This window comes from Lynx rufus, unplaced genomic scaffold, assembly GCF_022079265.1.
Source record: "Lynx rufus isolate CCGP_SWC_20201006 ecotype Redwood Valley unplaced genomic scaffold, mLynRuf1.p SCAF_3, whole genome shotgun sequence".
In the NCBI taxonomy this organism is placed as follows: domain Eukaryota; kingdom Metazoa; phylum Chordata; class Mammalia; order Carnivora; family Felidae; genus Lynx; species Lynx rufus.
Genome location: NW_025814845.1, coordinates 167,036,662 through 167,056,857, shown reverse-complemented (window position 1 = coordinate 167,056,857; position 20,196 = coordinate 167,036,662). Strand labels below are relative to the sequence as shown.

Below are 20,196 nucleotides of genomic sequence, written 5' to 3'. Positions count from 1 at the left end.
GGGGCAGAGAGAGAGGGAGACACAGAACCGGAAACAGGCTCCAGGCTCTGAGCCATCAGCCCAGAGCCTGACGCGGGGCTCGAACTCACGGACCGCGAGATCGTGACCTGGCTGAAGTCGGACGCTTAACCGACTGCGCCACCCAGGCGCCCCTCCAGTTGTCTCTTTAAAGAGATAGGACTCTCATCTCTTTTCTTTAACATTACCAAAAAAATCAAAATCAATAAAAAATAGTGAAAAGGTAAAAGTCAAAAACAGCAACTACAAATTAGTAAAATTCATAGTTTGCCTTCAAAAAGGGTATTTATTCAAACAAATCAAACAAAATAATTATTTTGTATCATCATTATTAGGATAGTCTACAGTGGAACAACAAAACATTCTTTCAACTATATTTGCCCTTTTGAGCTAATGGAAAGGATTACAAATACCTATCATTATACAGCACTGGTGAAGATGCTGAAGATGCAGATAAGCAGACTCACCATAGGCAAATGTACCCTCAAGGTAACCTCTAAACAATGCCGTGAACAAGCCCAACACAGGTAACTCACAGGAAGCATGTGTGAATATTCCCAGGGAGTCCAGGAAAGTTTACAGAGGCAGCTGATACTTGAAGAAGCAATCTGCCAAGCAGAAATGCCAGGGGGCAGAGGAATGAGTGACACTCCAGGCAGAGGCAGCAGTATGCAGGGGACAAGCAGGGATCTGGGGATGGGGAGGACAAGGAGGTGGAACAGGGACAGAAGATGGTAAGCACAGGCTGAAGATAGGCAGGGACCAGATGTGAATGTCCTTGTAAGTCAAGGATCGGAGCTTGGACTTTGTTCTGTGGGTCAGTGTCACCCAGGGTATATTCTTCAGAAACACTGGTCCCTTGAGAAGTTGTGAGAAGTGTGGAAAAGGTTGTACAATCAAAAAAGTTGAGTCCATTCTGCATATTATAAGCCCTGCTTAGAGATTCACTGCATACATTAGCATATCAGGCTACTAAAGAAACATACTTAGCTTGATTTACCTCCAATGTATTTAACCAGATTCCTCCCACCTTTTTCCTTTTTACCTCACAGAATGAACATTCAGTTCATTACCACTCTGGATAATTAGTGTCCTGCAGAACTCTCCCTAAGAAAGACTATAGTAAGTGATGAAAATCAGACACCTGAAGCAGTTCAACATTGAGACAGACCCAGAGCCAAAATGCCTGGGTTCAAATCTTGCGTCTTACACTTACTAGCCTATGAAATTTTTGAGCGAGTTACTGCTCTTTGTGCCTTGGTTTCCTCATGTGAAAGTGGGTCAGTGAAAGAACCTAACTCATAGTGTTGTTGAGAGAACACAATGACTTTATATAAATGAAGCATTGAGAACAGTGCCTAGCACAGATAATAGAACTGTGTTAACTGCTTGCAAATATCATCTCCATCATTGCCATTAGTGCTTGATACATGCCGGATGCAGTGTGTGTGTGTGTGTGTGTGTGTGTGTGTGTGTGTGTGTGTGTGTGGCCTTATTCTGTCTGCTAGGTTAAATACAGAGGAGAGATGGCTACAAACACAGTTCGCTATATATATGTAGCTGTGGAAGTCAAAAGTAACCACTAGTATACAATCTATATTCAAACACTTTTTAAGCTGTAATTTATTTTCAAAATCTTCCATGACAGTTTTTAATATTCTCTCACCAAAGCCCATTCCCCTAATCATTGTCTTTTGCATTAGAAAAGGTAGGTGGAAGATGTGGAAGAGGGAGGCCCAATCAAGAAAAAGCTAAAAATGGACTGAGGAAGGCAGGAGATAAAGAATATAGACCTATATCTTGTTACCCCAATATTCAACATTGAAAAGTAGATAAAAATCAATGATTTTTAACTGTACTATTTTACTCTGACTTCTCTACTGAGATTAAAATAAAAAATTAAAATTAAAAAAAAATCATGCTAAAAAGAAAGCAGACCAAATAACAAAAAAACAAAAAATGAGTCTATGCCATATAATTCTACTTACAATTTCTAGAAAATTCTAGAAAATGCAAACTGATCTCTAGTGGCAGAAACCAGATCAGTGCTTGCTGCCCATAGTGGGTAGAGAGAGGTCTGAAACAGACATGAGTAAATTTTGAGTGGGAAATGGGTATGTTCATGATCTTCACTGCGATGTTTCATAGGTATATAAGTATAGTAAAACTCATCAAATTGTGTACTTTAAATGTATAAGGTTGATCGTGTCCACTGTGCCCTACTAAATCTGAAAAAAGAAAAAACAGAATAGAGTAAGATCCAAATGAGACTGGAATATACATTAGGATTGAGTGTCCAGTGATCACTAGTGGCATTTCAAGTTAGTGAGGGGAAATATATCATTAAAAAATGGATAAGAGGGGCGCCTGGGTGGCTCAGTCGGTTGAGCATCCGACTTCGGCTCAGGTCATGGTATCGCAGTTCGTGAGTTCGAGCCCCGCATCAGGCTCTGTGCTGACAGCTCAGAGCCTGGACCCTGCTTCGGATTCTGTGTCTCCCTCTCTCTCTCCCCCTTCCCTGCTCGTACTCTGCCTCTCAGAAATGAATAAACATTAAAAAAAAAAATTAAAAAAAAATGGATAAGAACACTTGCTAATCATTTACAAAATAAATTCTTATTAAGTTAATGTTAATGTGTAAGAAATTAAGTAATAAAAGTAGATGATAACAAACATTCACATCCTCCTGGAAATTAAAAAAGAAATCATCACAAACTTTGGAAAAGATAATTTTGTAGCCACAGTAACCAGTAGCCATAAAATCCAGTTTAAAAAAAATTTTTTTAAGTTTTATTTATTTTGGGATAGAGAGAGAGAGAGAGAGAGGGGCAGAGGGGGAGAGAGAGAGGGAGAAAAAGAAAATCTCAAGCAGGCTCCACACTGTCAAAGCAGAGCCTGACGTGGGGCTTGAACTCAAGAACCCTGAGATCGTGACCTGAGCAGAAGTCGGATGCTTAACATATTGAGTCACCCAGGTGCCCCTAAAAACACTTTTTTAAATGTTTATTTATTTTTGAGGGGGGGGGGGGTAAGTAGGGGAGGAGCAGAGAGAGAGAGAATCCCAAGCAGGCTCTGCACTATCAGCACGAACATGAACCGTGAGATCACGACCTGAGCTTAAGTCAGACAGATGCTCCACCGACTGAGCTACCCAGGCACCCCCATAAGATCCAGTTTTAATACATCTGTATCAAGTCACCTCTTGCAAGCTATCTAACCAATGTCAACCCCTTGTTTCTATACACTGAGGAACGCCTTAATCCAATAAGCATCCCACAGAGTACTAATCAATCAACAACAGACTGCCTGAGCAACCACTTTCTACTGCTTGCCCCTCTGCAAGACTGCCGTCCTGAACTCCATACCTCTCCAATACTCTATGTAAGGTCAGCAGTCTCTTTTTACTGCAATAAGCAGGAACTCAGCCTTTTCTTTATTTCAGATAAAACAGAAGTCTCATCATTCTTTGGCAATTCTGAAGGTTTCACCAAGGTAACTATGGAAGCTCTTCCTCAGCAACACTCCAGGAGTTTCAGACCAACAGATGCACTCACTGGGCCTTTTGTGCTTAACTCTATTTGTCCACCAGATCTGCTGCAGTGAGTCGATCCCAACAACAAGCTGAGCTCTGACTAGTTTCATTAGGCTTTGGTTGCCTAATGACCTTTCAGGTTAGAAGTCATTGTTTGGCAATCCCTATCAAAATAATGCCAGCATTCTTCACAGAACTAGAACAAACAATCCTTAAATTTGTATGGAATCAGAAAAGCCCCTGAATAGCCAAAATAATCCTGAAAAAGAAAACCAAGCCTGGAGGCATCACAATTCCGGACTTTAACCTATATTACAAAGTTATAATCATCAAGATAGTATGGTACTGGTACAAAAACAGACACGTAGACCAATGGAAAAGAATAAAGAACCCAGAAATGGACCCACAAATATATGACCAACTAATCCTTGACAAAGCAAGAAAGAATATCCACTGGAATAAAGACAGCCTCTTCAGCAAATTGTGCTGGGAAAACTGGATAGCGACATGCAAAAGAATGAACCTCGACCACTTTCTTGCACCATACACACACACAAAACTCAAAATGTAGGAAAGACCTAACTATAAGACAGGAAGCCATCAAAATCCTAGAGAAGAAAGCAGACAAAACCTCTTTGACCTAGGCCACAGCAACTCCTTACTCAACATGTCTCTGGAGGCAAGGGAAACAAAAGCAAAAATGAACTACTGGGACTGCATCAAAATAAAAAGCTTTCTCACTGCAAAGGAAACAATCAGCAAAACTAAAAGGCAACTGATGGAATGGGAGAAGATATTTGCAAATGACACATAGGATAAAAGGTTAGTATCCTCTAAAAAGAATTTATCAAACTCAACACCCAAAAAACAAGTAATCCTATGAAGAAATGGGCAAAAGACATGAAAGACACTTTTCCAAAGAAGACATCCAGATGGCCAACTGACACATGAAAAAATGCTCAACATCACTCATTATCAGGGAAATGCAAATCAAAACCACAATGAGATACCACCTCACACCAGTCAGAATGGCTAAAATTAACAACTCGGGCGACAACAGATGTTGGCAAAGATGTGGAGAAAGAGGAACCCTTTTGCACTCTAGTGGGAATGCAAACTGTTACAGCCACTCTGGAAAACAGTATGGAGGTTCCTCAAAAGATTAAAAATAGAACTACCCTATGACCAGCAATTGCACTACTAGGTATTTCTCCAAATGATACAAGTGTGCTGTTTTGAAGGGGCATGTACACTGTTTATAGCAGCGCTATTGACAATAGTCAAAGTATGGAAAAAGCCCAAATGTCTATCAACTAATGAATGGGTAAAAAAGACTGTGATACACACACACACACACACACACACACACACACACACACGCACATACACACAATGGAGTTCTATTCAGCAATCAAAAAGAATGAAGTCTTGCCATTTGCCAATAATGTGGAGGGAACTGGAATGTATTATGCTAAGCGAAATTAGTCAGAGAAAGACAAATATCATATGACTTAACTCATGTGGAATTTAAAATAATGAACATAAAGGAAAGGAAGCAAAAATAATATAAAAATAGGAAGGGGGGTGCCTGGGTGGCTCAGTTGGTTAAGCGTCAGACTTCAGGTCAGGTAATGATCTTGCAGTCTGTGTGTTGGAGCCCCGCGTCAGGCTCTGTGCTGACACACAGCTCAGAACCTGGAGCCTGCTTTGGATTCTGTCTCTCCCTCTCTCTCTGCCCCTCCCCCGCTCGCATTCTCTCAAAAATAAATATTTAAAAAAAAACACAGAAGGGGACAAAACATAAGAGACTCTTAAATACAGAGAACAAACTGAGGGTTGTTGGGGGGAGGATGGGGGGGGGAGATGGGCTAAATGGACAAGGGGTATTAAGGAGGACACTTGCTGGGATGAGCAATGAGTATTTTACGTAGGAGACGAATCACTGGATTCTACCCCTGAAATCATTATTGCACTATATGCTAACTAACTTGGATGCAAATTAAAAAAGAAAAAAAAAGTAATTGTTTGGACCCAAGTCTTTGTTTTGAAAATTATTTTTGCCATTAACTTGATTATTCTCCATTTGCTTACTTTGCTTTTGCTGTTATTTGTCTAGATGCATAAAGTCTTCTTTCATATGTTTTTGTTTTGCCCTAGATTTCCTTGTCTCTGTTAAATGTATGAGGGTGTTCTATAGAGAATGCATGGAGGCATAAACCAGATAAAGCCTCCAAACTAAGCTAATCCACTTCAGAGACATCATACTTGAAGGTCCATTAATCCAGCAACCAATTTGTAAAAAAGCAAGTGGTCAAACGTTAGTTAGGAAGGCACTTCTTGTCTTGGCAATTTGTGAAAGAAGCTCACTGTGTTTATTTAGTTCAAATTCCAGGGTCAATGATAGTTGGATCACTGATCTCATGGCCCTTTCTATCTGTTCTTGGAACCTGAAATACGGTTCACAAACACACATCCTTAGACAACTTTAGTGCTTCTCTTTCTTGTTTGTCATTAAGTTTGCCTATGTCAAAGGTCTCAAACTCTGCCTGGAAGAATTTCTCCTTCCAATATAAAGGTATACCATAGTTGTTCTGATTCTGGCACTTTCCTTGATAAATGTAAAAAAAATTTTGAGTTAAAATTACAATGTCGAAAGCGCACACAGAACATTCTCCAATGTATATCATATGCTAAATCATAGAACAAACTTCAATAAATATAAAAGGATAGAAATACAATTCTGTTGTCTGGCCACAATAGAATGAAATTAGAAATCAAAAACAGAAGAAATTCAGAAAACTCACATATATATGGAAATTAAACAACACACTCCCCTAAATAATCAATGGATCAAACAAGAAATCATAAAGGAAATTAGAAAATATTTTGAACTAGATATAAATGAAGACACAACATACCAAAATGTACGGGATACAGCTAAAGCATTACTTAGAGGGAAATTTATAGCTGTAAAAGCCTATATTAAAAAGAAAAAATATCCCAAATAAACTAACCTTCCACCTCAAGACACTGGAAAGAGAAGAGCAAACTACACCTTACGTATGCAAAAGGAAGGAAATAAGAGTGGGAATTAATGAAATAGAGAACAGAAAATAAAGAAAATCAACAAAACCAAATACTGGTTTTCTGAAAAGGTCAACAACACTGACAAACTTTTAGGTAGACTACCTGTGAAAAAAGGAGACTTGGATTTATAAAACCTGGAATTCAAGAGGGGACATCACAACTGGCTCATAGAAATAAAAAGAATTGTAAGGGAACACTTTGAACAGCAATATGGTAACAAATTAGATCACCTAAATAAAATGAACAAACTCCTAGAAAGACACCAATTACCAAAACTGACCCAAAAATAAACAGAAAATCTGATAAATATCTAACATATACAGAAATTGAATTAGTAATTTAAAAACTGCACACAAAGAAAAACCAAAGCCCAGATGGCTTCTCTGTTGACTTTCTACCAAGCATTCAAAAGAAAATGAATTCTAATCCTTCATAAACTCTTTCAAAAAACAGAGGAAGGGAATACTTCCCAACTCTTCCTATAAGGCCGGTATTACCGAGATATCAAAATCAGACAAAGGCCTCACAAGAAAGATACAGATATTGTTTAGGAACACAGGCAAAAATCCTCAACGAAATACAAGCAAACCAAATCTAGCAACATATAGAAAAAATCATACACCATGAGCAAGTAAGATGTATCCCATGAATGCAAGGTTGATTTAATATCCAAAGATCAATTAAAAAAGGATTTTTTAAATAAAATTTATTTATTCTGAGCAAGAGAGCAAGCAGGGGAGAGGCAGAGAAAGGGGAAAGGAAGGAGGGGGAGGGGGAGAGAAAGAAAGAGAGAGAGAGAGAAGTCCAAGCAGGTTCTGCACTGTCAATACAGAGCCTGACGTGGGACTTGAACCCACAAACTGTGAGGTCATGACCTAAGCCAAAATCTAGAGTTGGACATTTAACCGACTGAGCCACCCAGGCGCCCTAAAAGCAGGATGTTTTTTAAAAAACGATCATCTTGGGGTGCCTGGGTGGCTCAGTCAGTTAAGCGTCTGACTTTGGCTCAGGTCATGATCTTGCGGTGAGTTCGAGCCCCGCATCGGGCTCTGTGCTGACAGCGCAGAGCCTGGAGCCTGCTTCTGATTCTGTGTCTCCCTCTCTCTCTGTCCCCTCCCCTGCTCATGCTCTGTCTCTCTCTCTCTCTCTGTGTCAAAAATAAACATTAAAAAAATTTTTTTTAAAAATGATCATCTCAATAGAAAAAGCAATTGACAAAACCCAAGAGCCTTTCATGATAAAAACACTTCATAAACTAGGAATAAAATGGAACTTCCTCAATCTGAAAAAGGGCTTCTAAAAAAGCTCACAGAGGGGTGCCTGGGTGGCTCAGTCGGTTAAGAATCCAACTTCGGCTCAGGTCGTGATCTCACAGTTTACGGGTTCGAGCCCTGCATCAGCTCGGAGCCTGGAGCCTGCTTTGGATTCTGTGTCTCCCTCTCTCTCTCTCTGCCCCTCCCCTGCTCACTCTCTCCCTCCCTCTCTCAGAATAAATGAACACTGAAGGAAAAAAAAAAACTCACAGATAACATACTTAATGGTGAAAGAGTAGAAAAGAAACTGACTGAGCACTACTTTCAAAATATATCCAGGGTGCACCTGGGTGGCTCAGTTGGTTAAGCTTCCGACTTTGGCTCCAGTCATGATCTCCCAGTTCATGGGTTCAAGCCCTGCATCGGGCTCTCCACTGGCAGTGTGGAGTCTGTTTGGAAATCTCTCCCTCCCTCTCTCTCTCTCTCTGTCTCTCTCTCTCTCTCTCCCCCCTCCCTCCCCCTCCCCGCCTCTCCCCCACTCACACTCTTGCTCTCAAAAATAAATAAACTTAAGTTTTAACACACACACACACACACACACACACACACACACACACACGAAACCAGGAGTCAACCACTTCTCACCACCTCCACTGCTGCCATCTTCATGTCGCCACTGAGACTCCTGATTGGTCACCCCACTTCTATCCCTACCCTTTTAAAAGTCTCTCCTCCGCGCAGCAATGGGAGGGATCATTTTACAACTCAAGCCACATCATGTCACTCCAGCCACAAGTCCTGCACTTCACTCAAAGTAAAAGATAAAATCCTTACAGTAGCCTTCCTATACTGTCATTTCCTCCATCTTCCCCTTCCTCCCACCACTCTTTTACTTGCTCTGCTCTAGCCACCCTGGGTTTCCTGCCACTCCCTGAATGAGCCAGGCATATTTCTGTCTTTTAAAGGCCTTTATCCTAGCTGTCTCTCTGACAAGTCCTTTCGACCATATATTCACCTGGCTAAATCCCTCATCTCCTGCAAGTATTGGCACAAACAAACCTGACCACTCTATTTAAAATTACAGCTCTCCAACCAACCCCATCCCACCCCTGGTACTCCCATCTCTCCTACCCTGTGTTCTTTTTCTTCCTTCCAAAGCTCTCAACACTTCCAGTACGCTATACAATTCACTTACCTGACTACAATGTAAACTCCATGAGAAGAGGGATCTTTGTTATGTTAACTGATACATCTCAAGGCTCTGGTATGTAATTGGAGCTCAAATGCATATTGAATGAATCAATCAATTTATCAGATAAGCAAAGATTTATAAGCCCGATAACACCCAGTAGTTGTACACAGATGGTGAAAAAAATGAACTAACGTCTTCTAGAGGGTAATTTGTCAACGTACATTTTTATTATAGAAATATTTATCAAGTTTCTATAATGTTCAGCCCTTTCATTAAGTGATTCCACTTCTAAGTACATAGCCTTAAAGACTCCGCGATGAACGCAGATTTAATCTATAAGATGAGATTTCGTGAAGCCATTACAAATTGTACACATCTATATTTACTATAGTAAATGATTCACTATAGTAGCACATTTAAACAAAATCCAGGGTGTCAGTGTGTTTTTTTTTTAACTTTTTCTTAACATTTATTTTTGAGAGAGAGGGAGAGAAAGAGAGCGCGCATGCACACATGAGTGGGGAATGGGCAGAGAGAGCGAGCGATACAGAATACAAAGCAGGCTCCAGGCTCTGAGCTTTCAGCACAGAGCTGGAAGCAGAGCTTGAACTCGTGAGCCATGAGATCACGAGCTGAGCCAAAGTCACATGCTTAACGCTTAACCGACTGAGCCACCCAGGTACCTCAGGGTGTGAATGTTTTAAACCAAGCCTTCTTAACCAGAGCATTAAATACAATTCCTCCTCAAAGTACAGCAAGTAATACCTACCTCAGCAAGACTTATCAATAGAGCACATATATTCAGTACCCTTAATCAGTTCTACAATTTAAAACCCAAAGAGAACAATGGCCAATCTGTATTTATTACCAGCTATTATTAAACTTTTCAGAAAATTGTTAGCTTGTTAAAAGTTGATCCCACCATTCACTCACATGACATCCAGAACTGAATCATTCCGAATGACCTTATGGGAGACATCAGCTAGCAGAAAAAGACCTCCATCTGTTCTTCGGATACTAGCTGCATAGCCTGGCCAGATCTGCAACCTGAAGAGACAGGTGAGTTTTATCTTAGGGTTCTAAAAGGGCCACAGATACTTCCCTGCCCCATTTGAAACAAGTGAGTAAATACCACCCGCCTCCCTAATAACAATGGAAAAAGCACCACAAATCAAATTAAATCAACATCATTGTGAACTTACTAAAAAAACTAAATTGTGGAACAGATTTAACTGATAAATTGTATTCACAATCATAAAATACTGTTGAGATTTCTGTACTAAATATGGTAATCACAATGAAAAATTTCTTTCCAGAACATTCAAAAGTAAGGAAGAGAAAAACACCACTGACCTGTGCTGCTGTAGAACCATAGCACTTGTAGGGTCATAAAAGTTTCTCCCTACAAGCTTCATATCTAGAAGTTTCATTACCCTGAAATAAAGAGCAAAAATGGGTCTTCTAGAGAAGAATGAAAAAAAATTAAGCTCTATTACTCTTAATTATATTTTCCTTTTAAAGCCTGAAATGCCAAAAATGTTGGTGTCCTTTGCACAATATAGCTTTTATGCTGAGAACACCCTTGCCAAACGAAAAAGAAAAATTATCAAAGCATTTATCCTGGAGTACATACAACTGACAACAGCTTGTCTTAGTTACTAGGCAACCAAAAACTGAGTTGATTTCCCAAGTTCCATTTACATTATTTTTCACAATTAACTAAAAAGAATGCAAGAGAGTCAATTTCTGTTTGTAAAGATCACTCTGGCATAGGAAGTTATGTTTGTCCTGGTAGTTCAGCTTATTAGTTAGAAATCAGGTTCTGTGTTTCATTTAAAAAGAGGTGGTGCAGGAATAAGTTTTATGAAAATTTGGATCTTATAAAAAGTTAAAAACATATGAACTGTCTGTATCCAAAAATTCAAGGGACCTAGAAAAAATTCTTCCAGCAAAAATTTTTGTGCACTACCACTCTGAATAGCCCCGTCAGTAACACCATTAAATTACACAATATAAACATCTACTTTTAAAGTTCCTGAATGATTCCAAGGAACCCATCCTGCTACTGACCTTCATTATACCCAAATCTGGCTAATCACTTGACATAATTTTTGAATAAGCTAGCCTCAATACCATCCATTTATTTATTAAATGTTTCCAAACTCATCTCTATAGAAACTGTGGTATATAATACCATCCAAGCTTCTTGAAGAGCACTGTTACAAACACAAGACTGTGATTAAAGAAAATAAGCTGTTTTCTCACCGACGGAAAACAACATTGTAGAAGGGAATGCACAAGTCAGAACAGGGCTCCAGGATCTTTGTCAATTGAATCTTAATGCTGATCTCTGCATCATCAGTTTTCCTTTGACTTTTTAACTCAAGGACCTAACAAATAAATATATGCAAGTAAAAAAAAAAAAAAAAGACAAAACTACCAAGCCCTAAGCTCATCAAATGTGTTCTAGAAAACACTAAAATTATCTTAACTATATTTTCCACTTTCCCCTCACCTTGCTGTCCACACTGAACAAAATCATAGCATGACAACAAGGATTTAAGAAAGGATTTGGTAAGAGAAATGTAATGGAGAACTGACTAGCAATAGATCCCTTTCCATCTGAAATCTTAAACCATTTCCTATCACTGAGTTCATAGGCTTCAAACCACTCCTCTTATTTAAGAAGGGACTTCTTGGAGAACTCAGATGAAAAAGTGGCTTAGGGGCGCCTGGGTGGCGCAGTCGGTTAAGCGTCCGACTTCAGCCAGGTCACGATCTTGCGGTCTGTGAGTTCGAGCCCCGCGTCGGGCTCTGGGCTGATGGCTCAGAGCCTGGAGCCTGTTTCCGATTCTGTGTCTCCCTCTCTCTCTGCCCCTCGCCCGTTCATGCTCTGTCTCTCTCTGTCCCAAAAATAAATAAACATTGAAAAAAAAAAAATTAAAAAAAAAAAAAAAAGAAAAAGTGGCTTAGTTTGACATTTCGTTGTTATGGAGAAGTCTGTCTTCCCTCTAAGAATAGGAAAGAACAACTCAAACGTCAGGATGTCTATGACTTCCTACCACTCAAAACACCAGAACTCTCTTAGGTTTCATTCCAAAATACATTTCCTATTTGGTCTCACTTGTTTCTGAAGTTTAATAGGCAGATAGAGAATGGATCCATCAAAAGCAGTAACGTTGCCGGTGACAGCTTGATGGTCCTTCAGCATGCCAAACCTCATGCTTTTGCACTCCACATTGGGGCTAGAAAACAAAAAGGATTTTACTTCAATTTGCTCAAATGGCAACCTTTACTAAATAGGTTTGTTAAGAACCAGTCAGTTGTAACTACTGCTCCATCTAGTGGTCGTATGAAAAATTCAAATACAGTTTACCTGACTACAAAAGGAACTTCAACCCAAGAATACCTGCCCACAGAAAAAAAACCCACTACCCAAAGACAACTGCCTTAGCATGTCAGCATATGTTCTTCCAGATTTTAGAAAAGACAGACAGAAAACTTTTTCATTAAAGGACCCGATAGCAAATATTTTAGGTTTTACAGGCCACATGGTCTCTGGTATAGCTACTCAACTTGACCAACACGTACCTAAACACCACAAATGGTATGTACACCAATGAGCCTGGTTATGTTACAGTAAAACTTTATTATAAAATAGATGGTGGGCCAGATTTGCCCTGCAGGCCAGTCATAGTTTGCCAATCCCTGCTCTAGAACCTGCAGAGATACACACTTTAAAAAGAACTTTTTAAAAACATGATTTTATGGGGTGCCTGGGTGGCTCAGTCAGTTGAGCATGTGACTCATGATTTCCACTCAGGTCATGAACCTGGGGTCATGGGATCCAGCCCCAAGTCTGGCTCCGCACTGAGCGTGAAACCTGCCTGGGATTCTCTCTCTCTTTCTGCCCCTCTCCCCCACTTGCACTCCAAAATTAACAAAAATAAATAATAAATAATAAAAAAATTTTACTCTTTTTTTTCTCTTGTGGCAATTTCTACACTATTGATTCATTGTCACAAATCTTACAGCTTTGAAAAGCTCCAGTAGCTACTTTGGTACAATGACTGTCCCATTTCATCTCAGTAACACACCATCTCTTCTCTAACTGCAAAATTTAAACAAATCTAAGGTTTAAAAGGGTGAAGTATGTTCAAGTACATGATGAAAGATTAAAAAATTGGGGGCTCCTGGGTGGCTCAGTCAGTTAAACGTCCAACTTTGGCTCAGGTCATAATCTCACAGTTCGTGAGTTCAAGACCTGCACTGGGCTCGGTGCTGACAGCTCGGTGCCTGGAGCCTTCTTCAGATTCTGTGTCTCCCTCTCTCTCTGCCCTTCTGCTGCTTGTGCTCTTTCTCTGTCTCTCAAAAAAAAATAAATGTTAACGGGCGCCTGGGTGGCTCAGTAGGTTGAGCGACCGACTTTGGCTCAGGTCATGATCTCACAGCTCATGAATTTGAGCCGTGCGTCGGGCTCTGTGCTGTGCTGACAGCTCGGAGCCTGGAGCCTGCTTCGGATTCTGTGTCTCCATCTCTCTCTGCCCCTAACCCACTCGTATTCTGTCTCTGTCTCTCTCAAAAAGAAAGTAAACATTAAGAAAAAATTTCAGGGGTGCCTGGGTGGCGCAGTCGGCTGAGCGTCCGACTTCAGCCAGGTCACGATCTCGCGGTCCGTGAGTTCGAGCCGCGCGTCAGGCTCTGGGCTGATGGCTCAGAGCCTGGAGCCTGTTTCCGATTCTGTGTTTCCCTCTCTCTCTGCCCCTCCCCCGTTCATGCTCTGTCTCTCTCTGTCCCCCCAAAGAAAAAAAAATTCAAGAAAAAAAAAAGAAAGAAACGTTAAAACAAATTTTTTAAATAAAAACGTCAAGTGGTAATCGAACATAGCTGTCCCCAAAACTAAACACGCACATGCTAACATCACATTTCAAAAAGCTTCTCTAAAAAAAATTCATATACATGAAAGGCACTATGTCCTGAACACAACACTTAAAATTGTCTTTCTGGACTCCCTTCACATAATACAAGGAAGCCACAGGATGACCACTCCACTATAATACATCTTCTGAGTATCCTCTTCATGGCCTGGCATCCTCTTCATATTGCAGCTTCAAAGGTCCAGATCTACAATCTTAAAATTTATAAAATCCATGTCTTTTTCACTGTCAGTCAATGCAGAGACCTGTGAGGACTCATACTCCTTTCTGCATCATGAACATTTGTCAATCCATTTCCACAGAAAGGGTTCTTTCCTCTTGTTAATGCTCATTCCTTTCCCTTACGTTCCAGAGCAGGGACATTCCCACTACCCTCCCTTCTCAGGGGTTCAACTTTACCCTCTTTTTTAGTTCCTTCTCTTCATCTGTAACGTGCTCAGCTTTAAAGCAATCATCCTGGTACTCTCTTTAATTATCATTCCATTTCTCATTCCTCTTACATACTTTTTAAATAAATGGCCAGTTTAGTGGCTGTTTCTCATGGCCTATGCTCTCCTTGGTTCTTTTTTTTTTTTTTTTTAAGTTTTATTTAGTTTGTTCAGAGAGAGAAAGAGAACAAGTTGGGGAAGGGCAGAGAGAGAAGGACAGAAGATTTGAAGCAGGCTCTGTGCTAAAAGCAAAGAGCCCGACTGGGGGCTTGAACTCACAAACTGTGAGATCATGACCTGAGCTGAAGTCGGATGCTTAACCAACTGAGCCATCCAGGTGCCCCTCCTTGGTTCTTTTAGTCTAGTTTTTTCTCCATAACTCTAACAAAGCTACTAGGAAATTAACAAGGGTGCTCTTGAAAGTAAATTCAGTTAACTTTTTTTACTGTGGCCAAAGTCAACCACCTCCTTCTCATTCAAAGGAGCCCTTCCTTGGGGCGCCTGGGTGGCTCAGTTAAGCGGCCGACTTCAGCTCGGGTCATGATCTCGAGGTCCGTGAGTTCGAGCCCCGCGTCAGGCTCTGTGCTGATAGCTCAGAGCCTGGAGCCTGCTTCGGATTCTGTGTCTCCCTCTCTCTGACCCTCCCCCATTCATGCTCTGTCTCTCTCTGTCTCAAAAATAAATAAACGTTAAAAAAAAAAAATTTCAAAGGAGCCCTTCCTTTGGTCTTTATAATCTATCTTCAGGGTATTTCCTCCTAACTGTTCCTTTCTTCTCTCTTACACTCTACGTATTCCTCTTGTACCAATTAGCAGCTGTGCTTCAAAAATTCAGTCTTCCATTTTCCTATTTTCTCCCCAAAGATACTCCAAAACACTCATTTTCACAATTCCAGCAATAACCTCCAGCTAATAAGTTTCCTGAGATTTTAAAAGAGAACACAAACTAGGGGCGCCTGGGTGGCACAGTCGGTTAAGCGTCCGACTTCAGCCAGGTCACGATCTCGCGGTCCGTGAGTTCGAGCCCCGCGTCAGGCTCTGGGCTGATGGCTCGGAGCCTGGAGCCTGTTTCCGATTCTGTGTCTCCCTCTCTCTCTGCCCCTCCCCTGTTCATGCTCTGTCTCTCTCTGTCCCAAAAATAAATAAACGTTGAAAAAAAAAATTAAAAAAAAAAAGAGAACACAAACTAAAATGAATTCTTAATTTTTAAGAATGAGAAACCCTGAAGTTACTGACATAATATTAAAGTTATTCTCTCTGATTTTCTCATTCTTAGATTTTTTTAAATGTCTATTCATTTTTGAGAGAGTGTAAGTGGGGGAGGGGCAGAGAGAAAGGGGACAGAGGATCTGAAGCGGGCTCTGCGCTGACAGCAGCAAGCCCCATATGGAACTTAAACCCACGAACAGTGAGATTATAACCTGAGCCAAAGTCGGACACTCAAGTGACTGAGCCACCCAGGCACCCCTCACTCTCAGATTTTGTCGTAGATTGTCACTGAAGAGCCATCATGGTAGGAGACTTATTGCAAGGAGGATCTGCGTTTTGTGAGATGTGGGTCTCAACGCCACTGGGGGAGAGGGGTCTCTCCTTAAGACAAGGAATACAAAATAATAGATACAAAATAAGTTAAAAGATTATGGAAGGGGTCTATGCAAGTAAAAGGCTCTGCACTTAAGCTTCATTAACTTCACAGAAAATCCACCTTACAGGCGCATAAAATGGTAAAACAAAAATAGTAAAATCTGAAATGGTAACATAGCTAAATATAAGTAACGTTAACCTTAAATTTAATGCAAAGACCAGAGTTTGTGCATTATTGTAGGCAGAAGTTCGTTATGAAACACACAGAAAAATATTCAGTTTTTCCAGGAAAACTATTTCATTAATGCTAAGAAGTGAATACAGAGAAAAAAGCTGTGAATACCTGAAAGTCACATGATATTGATAGACTGCTTCATTATGACACTGTATTTTGATAAGATTCAATCCCAAAGATTGAGGTGTACCTTTTGATCCTTGCTTCACAAAAAGCTCTCTGAAAAATAAACAAAAGCATGCATATATATCCAAAACAAAAGTGCAAACCCATACCACAAGAAAATAAATAAAAAGAAATAAAAAAACATTGAGGGAAGTAATATTTTACACTTAGCTTACACAAGACACACAAAAGCAAGCTTTGAAGGCTAGAAGCTAAATTCTTAGCAATCTCTAATTAGAGAGGCAAGTTCACCTTCTTTGCTCCAGTAATATAAATGGAATAATCTAGGCCAGATAACTAAGAACACAAAAATTAGTTCCACTAAGATAAACTGCTGCAATATCTTTCTTAGATGACTTCCTTATCTTCAATGTGACAAAGAACTGCTGTGTCTGAATTGAGAAGAGAATGAAAAATCACTTGAATCACTCTCTGGTACATGCTATCTATACCATCAACCCATTTTACTTCATCAGGAATTGTCCCACCTCTTGTCATTCCCCCCACTGGCAAAAAAAAAAAGAAGAAACACAACAAACAACCCTCCAGTAGCTACCACCCACAAAGGAGCTTAGATACAACAGAAAACAGTGTTTACAATATTATGAGAAGGCCTCTCCCCACACCAATGCCAAGCAGAGAAGGCAGTGCTCCGGACTTACTTTCCCTTGTGTTCTACAGTCCCAAGTAGAGGGTGATCCAGAGAGTGTGGTGAGGATGGGGGCAGAGGTGGTGGTGATGACAGCTGGGCAGGATCCCGAGAAGTCAAGCTGAGAGTAGCAGGAGCCTTGTATACTCCTCTGCCTATACCACCAGCTGCTCTTCCCAAAGGGAATAAAGACATATCCGAATTCCCTCTTCCAAGCATTCTGAAACATTGAAAAGAGAACAAATCAGGATTTTCTTGACCGTCTACAACCCATCTAAATGATTCCTCCAAGTCTACATTCTTTTCCTGGAGGAGTCAGCAACAGGGACCCAACCTTGGGATTCTCTCCAGATCCAATACACCTACATGACTCATTTCGCTAATTTCTATTAATACTGACTCTCAGGGCCAACTTTCATGACAGAACTGAGGTGGAAGTTAGAATCAGCCAGGTTAAAGAACCACACAATCAGGTTAACTTAACAGAGCAAATGGAGTTGTAAACTGCTCAGTGGAGAACTACTTTTTACCCTTTTCTAATGACTGATTACATCAGTGGCTCCTAATTATTCTTGCAAAATATCCATTCTTTAATATAAAACCCTGCATTGTTTATAATACAACCCTTTTCAGAGTTTCTCTCTGGATTTACAGAGCTATTTCATCTGAATTTGACACTTACCTCAGAAGGCAACTTTACCTACCTATTCCAACCAACACAGGCCTCTGCCATCTTGTTATCCCCAGCTGCCAGCACTGAAGGATCCGGAAAAGTGGGATGGGGTTCTTCTTTGTCCTTGCATACCATACTGGTAGACAAGCCTCGACCTAAAATGCCTCTACCTGAATGGAAGGGCCAAAACCCAACTATAACTGTGAGCTGAAGATGTTTTAAAGTACAATTATTTTCCTGAAGATAAACTGTACGAATTTAAGAACAAAGCAACCATACATACATACCACCACATTTTTTTTCAAATTAGTTTTTCACATACCTAATGGAGGCATTTCCCGTTTCAGAGGGGTCCGAGACACTGTTTTAAGGCCCAGTCCTCGGAACATGGAGACCAAATCCACACATTCCTATGAAAACAGTAAGTTATTCTAAGATATATTTCAAAAGTTATTCTAAGATGCAGAATGTATTTCATTTCTAAAATGAAGTAACAGTGTTATTTCAATGACTGGAAGTGATGCACATTCTGTAATGCACATAGTGAAGTGTTTAAGAAGATGTAATAAAAATCATCTTTGAATTCTATACATGTTACAACCATAAAGGAAAAAATGCTTTATAAAAAAATTATAGGTATATTTAAAAAACCCTTTAAAAAAGAAAACATTTATTTATTTATTTTGCAGGAGAGTGAACACGCATGGCGGGGGGAGGGGAGGGATGGGAGTGGGAGAGAGAATCCCAAGCAGACTCCATGCTCAGTATGGAGGCCAATTCAGGGCTTGATCCAATGACTCTGAGATCATGACTTGAGCCAAAATCAAGAGTCAGATGCTTAAGGGACTGAGCCACCCAGGCATCCCAATAAACACTTTTAATAAACACTTATAACTACATGTGACTATATATGACATTTATAACTATGTCATATTAGACTGTCAAGCATATATACAGCTATAGCCCACGATTTGATGTATAGAGTAACAGAGTGCAATTCTTCTAGTTTATTTCCTATACACCCAAGATAAGAGAAAACACATATACTAGTTAATATATTTTCAGAAAAACTGGATCATTTAACAGTATCTGAAGTTTGTGGGTTTTAACAACCTCTAACAAAACTTGCTGTTTTCTTGTGGCAGTTTTGAAAGTTTACTGCTGTTATACCTGTTAGAGCTGCCATGTATAGACTCAAGCAAGTCATCTGAGTAAAAACACAACATAACGTCATCAATTTTTCTTCCTACAGAATATTACATTTGACACTGTCAACTCTTAAAATTGTCATAACTGTTTATCAGCTTCTTCCTATATGTGCTAACTCCTTATTCTTTGAGATTTTTAAATTACAAATACCACTCTTAAAATTACTATATAATTAAGAGATTAAGAATGCATATACATGCAAGAGTACACACATTAAAAGCAATGGCTGAAGATCTTTTTATTTAAGATTTGGGCAAGGAGCCTTCTGGAAAACCTTTCTTAACAATTATTACCTCAGAAGCAGGACTGTCTGCTAATATCACAGAGCCCAACCCAGCATGAAAATCTAAACACTTAGAAAAGAACAACAAGCTATTATCTTTAAACTTGTCATTTGTGTATATGCATTTATATGTATAGATGCTAGGGAACTAAAGCATTTACCCAACTCTATTTAGCATTCTTTATGAGGCACTTTTTCTAAACTCTTGCAACTTTAGGATTTGAAACAGATGCCCGGCATGCAATTACTTGTTAAAGAAAAACCAACCCAACCCAACCAACCAACCAAAAAACCCCAACCATTTTTTTTTTCATACGGGGCTTCAGTTTTCTAAGCACTTTGAAATATCTTATTTCCTCTGACGATAAGCTGTATGCTGCTACATCTGTATCCAGACGTGGTCTTACCCTTTGTGCTGGCCCACTCCGTGGGCTTGGTTCCCCTGGCTTCCCAAATACATGGCCTCTGCCTGTAGATCCTGCCCTGCCCAGCGCTGCGTCCAAAGGTTTAGGAGCTTGTAGCCAAGAGCCAGGCATCCGTACACACTGAGATGGGTTCACAGAAGAGCCCCTGAAGGGTGGTTGGACAGGATCCATTCAACGGCTGCAGAGGACACTGGTGTCGATCCTATTCTGATAAATTACCTGCCAACATTTCATTTTATAAAGATTAAAGATTCCCAATTGTTTTCCTTCTCCTTCAAGACAGATTCACAAAGCATTAAAAACATAGTTGGGTTTTTTTGTTTTAGAGAGAGAGCACATGCACACAAAAGCCAGGGGTGGGGGAGGAAAGAGGGAGAATTTTAAGCAGGCTCCACGCTCAGTGAGGAGCCCAATGCAGCTCAATCCCACGATGCTGGGATCATCACCAGAGCTGAAATCAAGAGTCAAACTCTCAACTGACGGAGCCACCCAGATGCCCCGGAAATATAGTTTCTTTAGGTCAGACC

General features: G+C 40.2%; 1 protein-coding gene across 2 annotated transcripts in view; it reads right to left on the bottom strand.

Annotated features, from left to right (window-relative positions):
- Positions 1–19,840, bottom strand: part of PIWIL2 (piwi like RNA-mediated gene silencing 2) — a 75,533-nt gene extending 55,693 nt beyond the window's left edge. For both annotated transcript variants that reach the window (XM_047092154.1, XM_047092155.1), the window contains exons 1-9: positions 19,652–19,840; positions 18,075–18,162; positions 17,784–17,922; positions 17,093–17,299; positions 16,374–16,484; positions 12,207–12,327; positions 11,348–11,472; positions 10,436–10,516; positions 10,016–10,129 (exon numbers count right to left, since the gene is read on the bottom strand). In XM_047092154.1, the coding sequence (XP_046948110.1) occupies positions 10,016–10,129; positions 10,436–10,516; positions 11,348–11,472; positions 12,207–12,327; positions 16,374–16,484; positions 17,093–17,299; positions 17,784–17,922; positions 18,075–18,162; positions 19,652–19,840 (1,175 nt within the window). The remainder of the gene's footprint in view (positions 1–10,015; positions 10,130–10,435; positions 10,517–11,347; positions 11,473–12,206; positions 12,328–16,373; positions 16,485–17,092; positions 17,300–17,783; positions 17,923–18,074; positions 18,163–19,651) is intronic.
- Between the last annotated feature and the right edge of the window lie 356 nt (positions 19,841–20,196).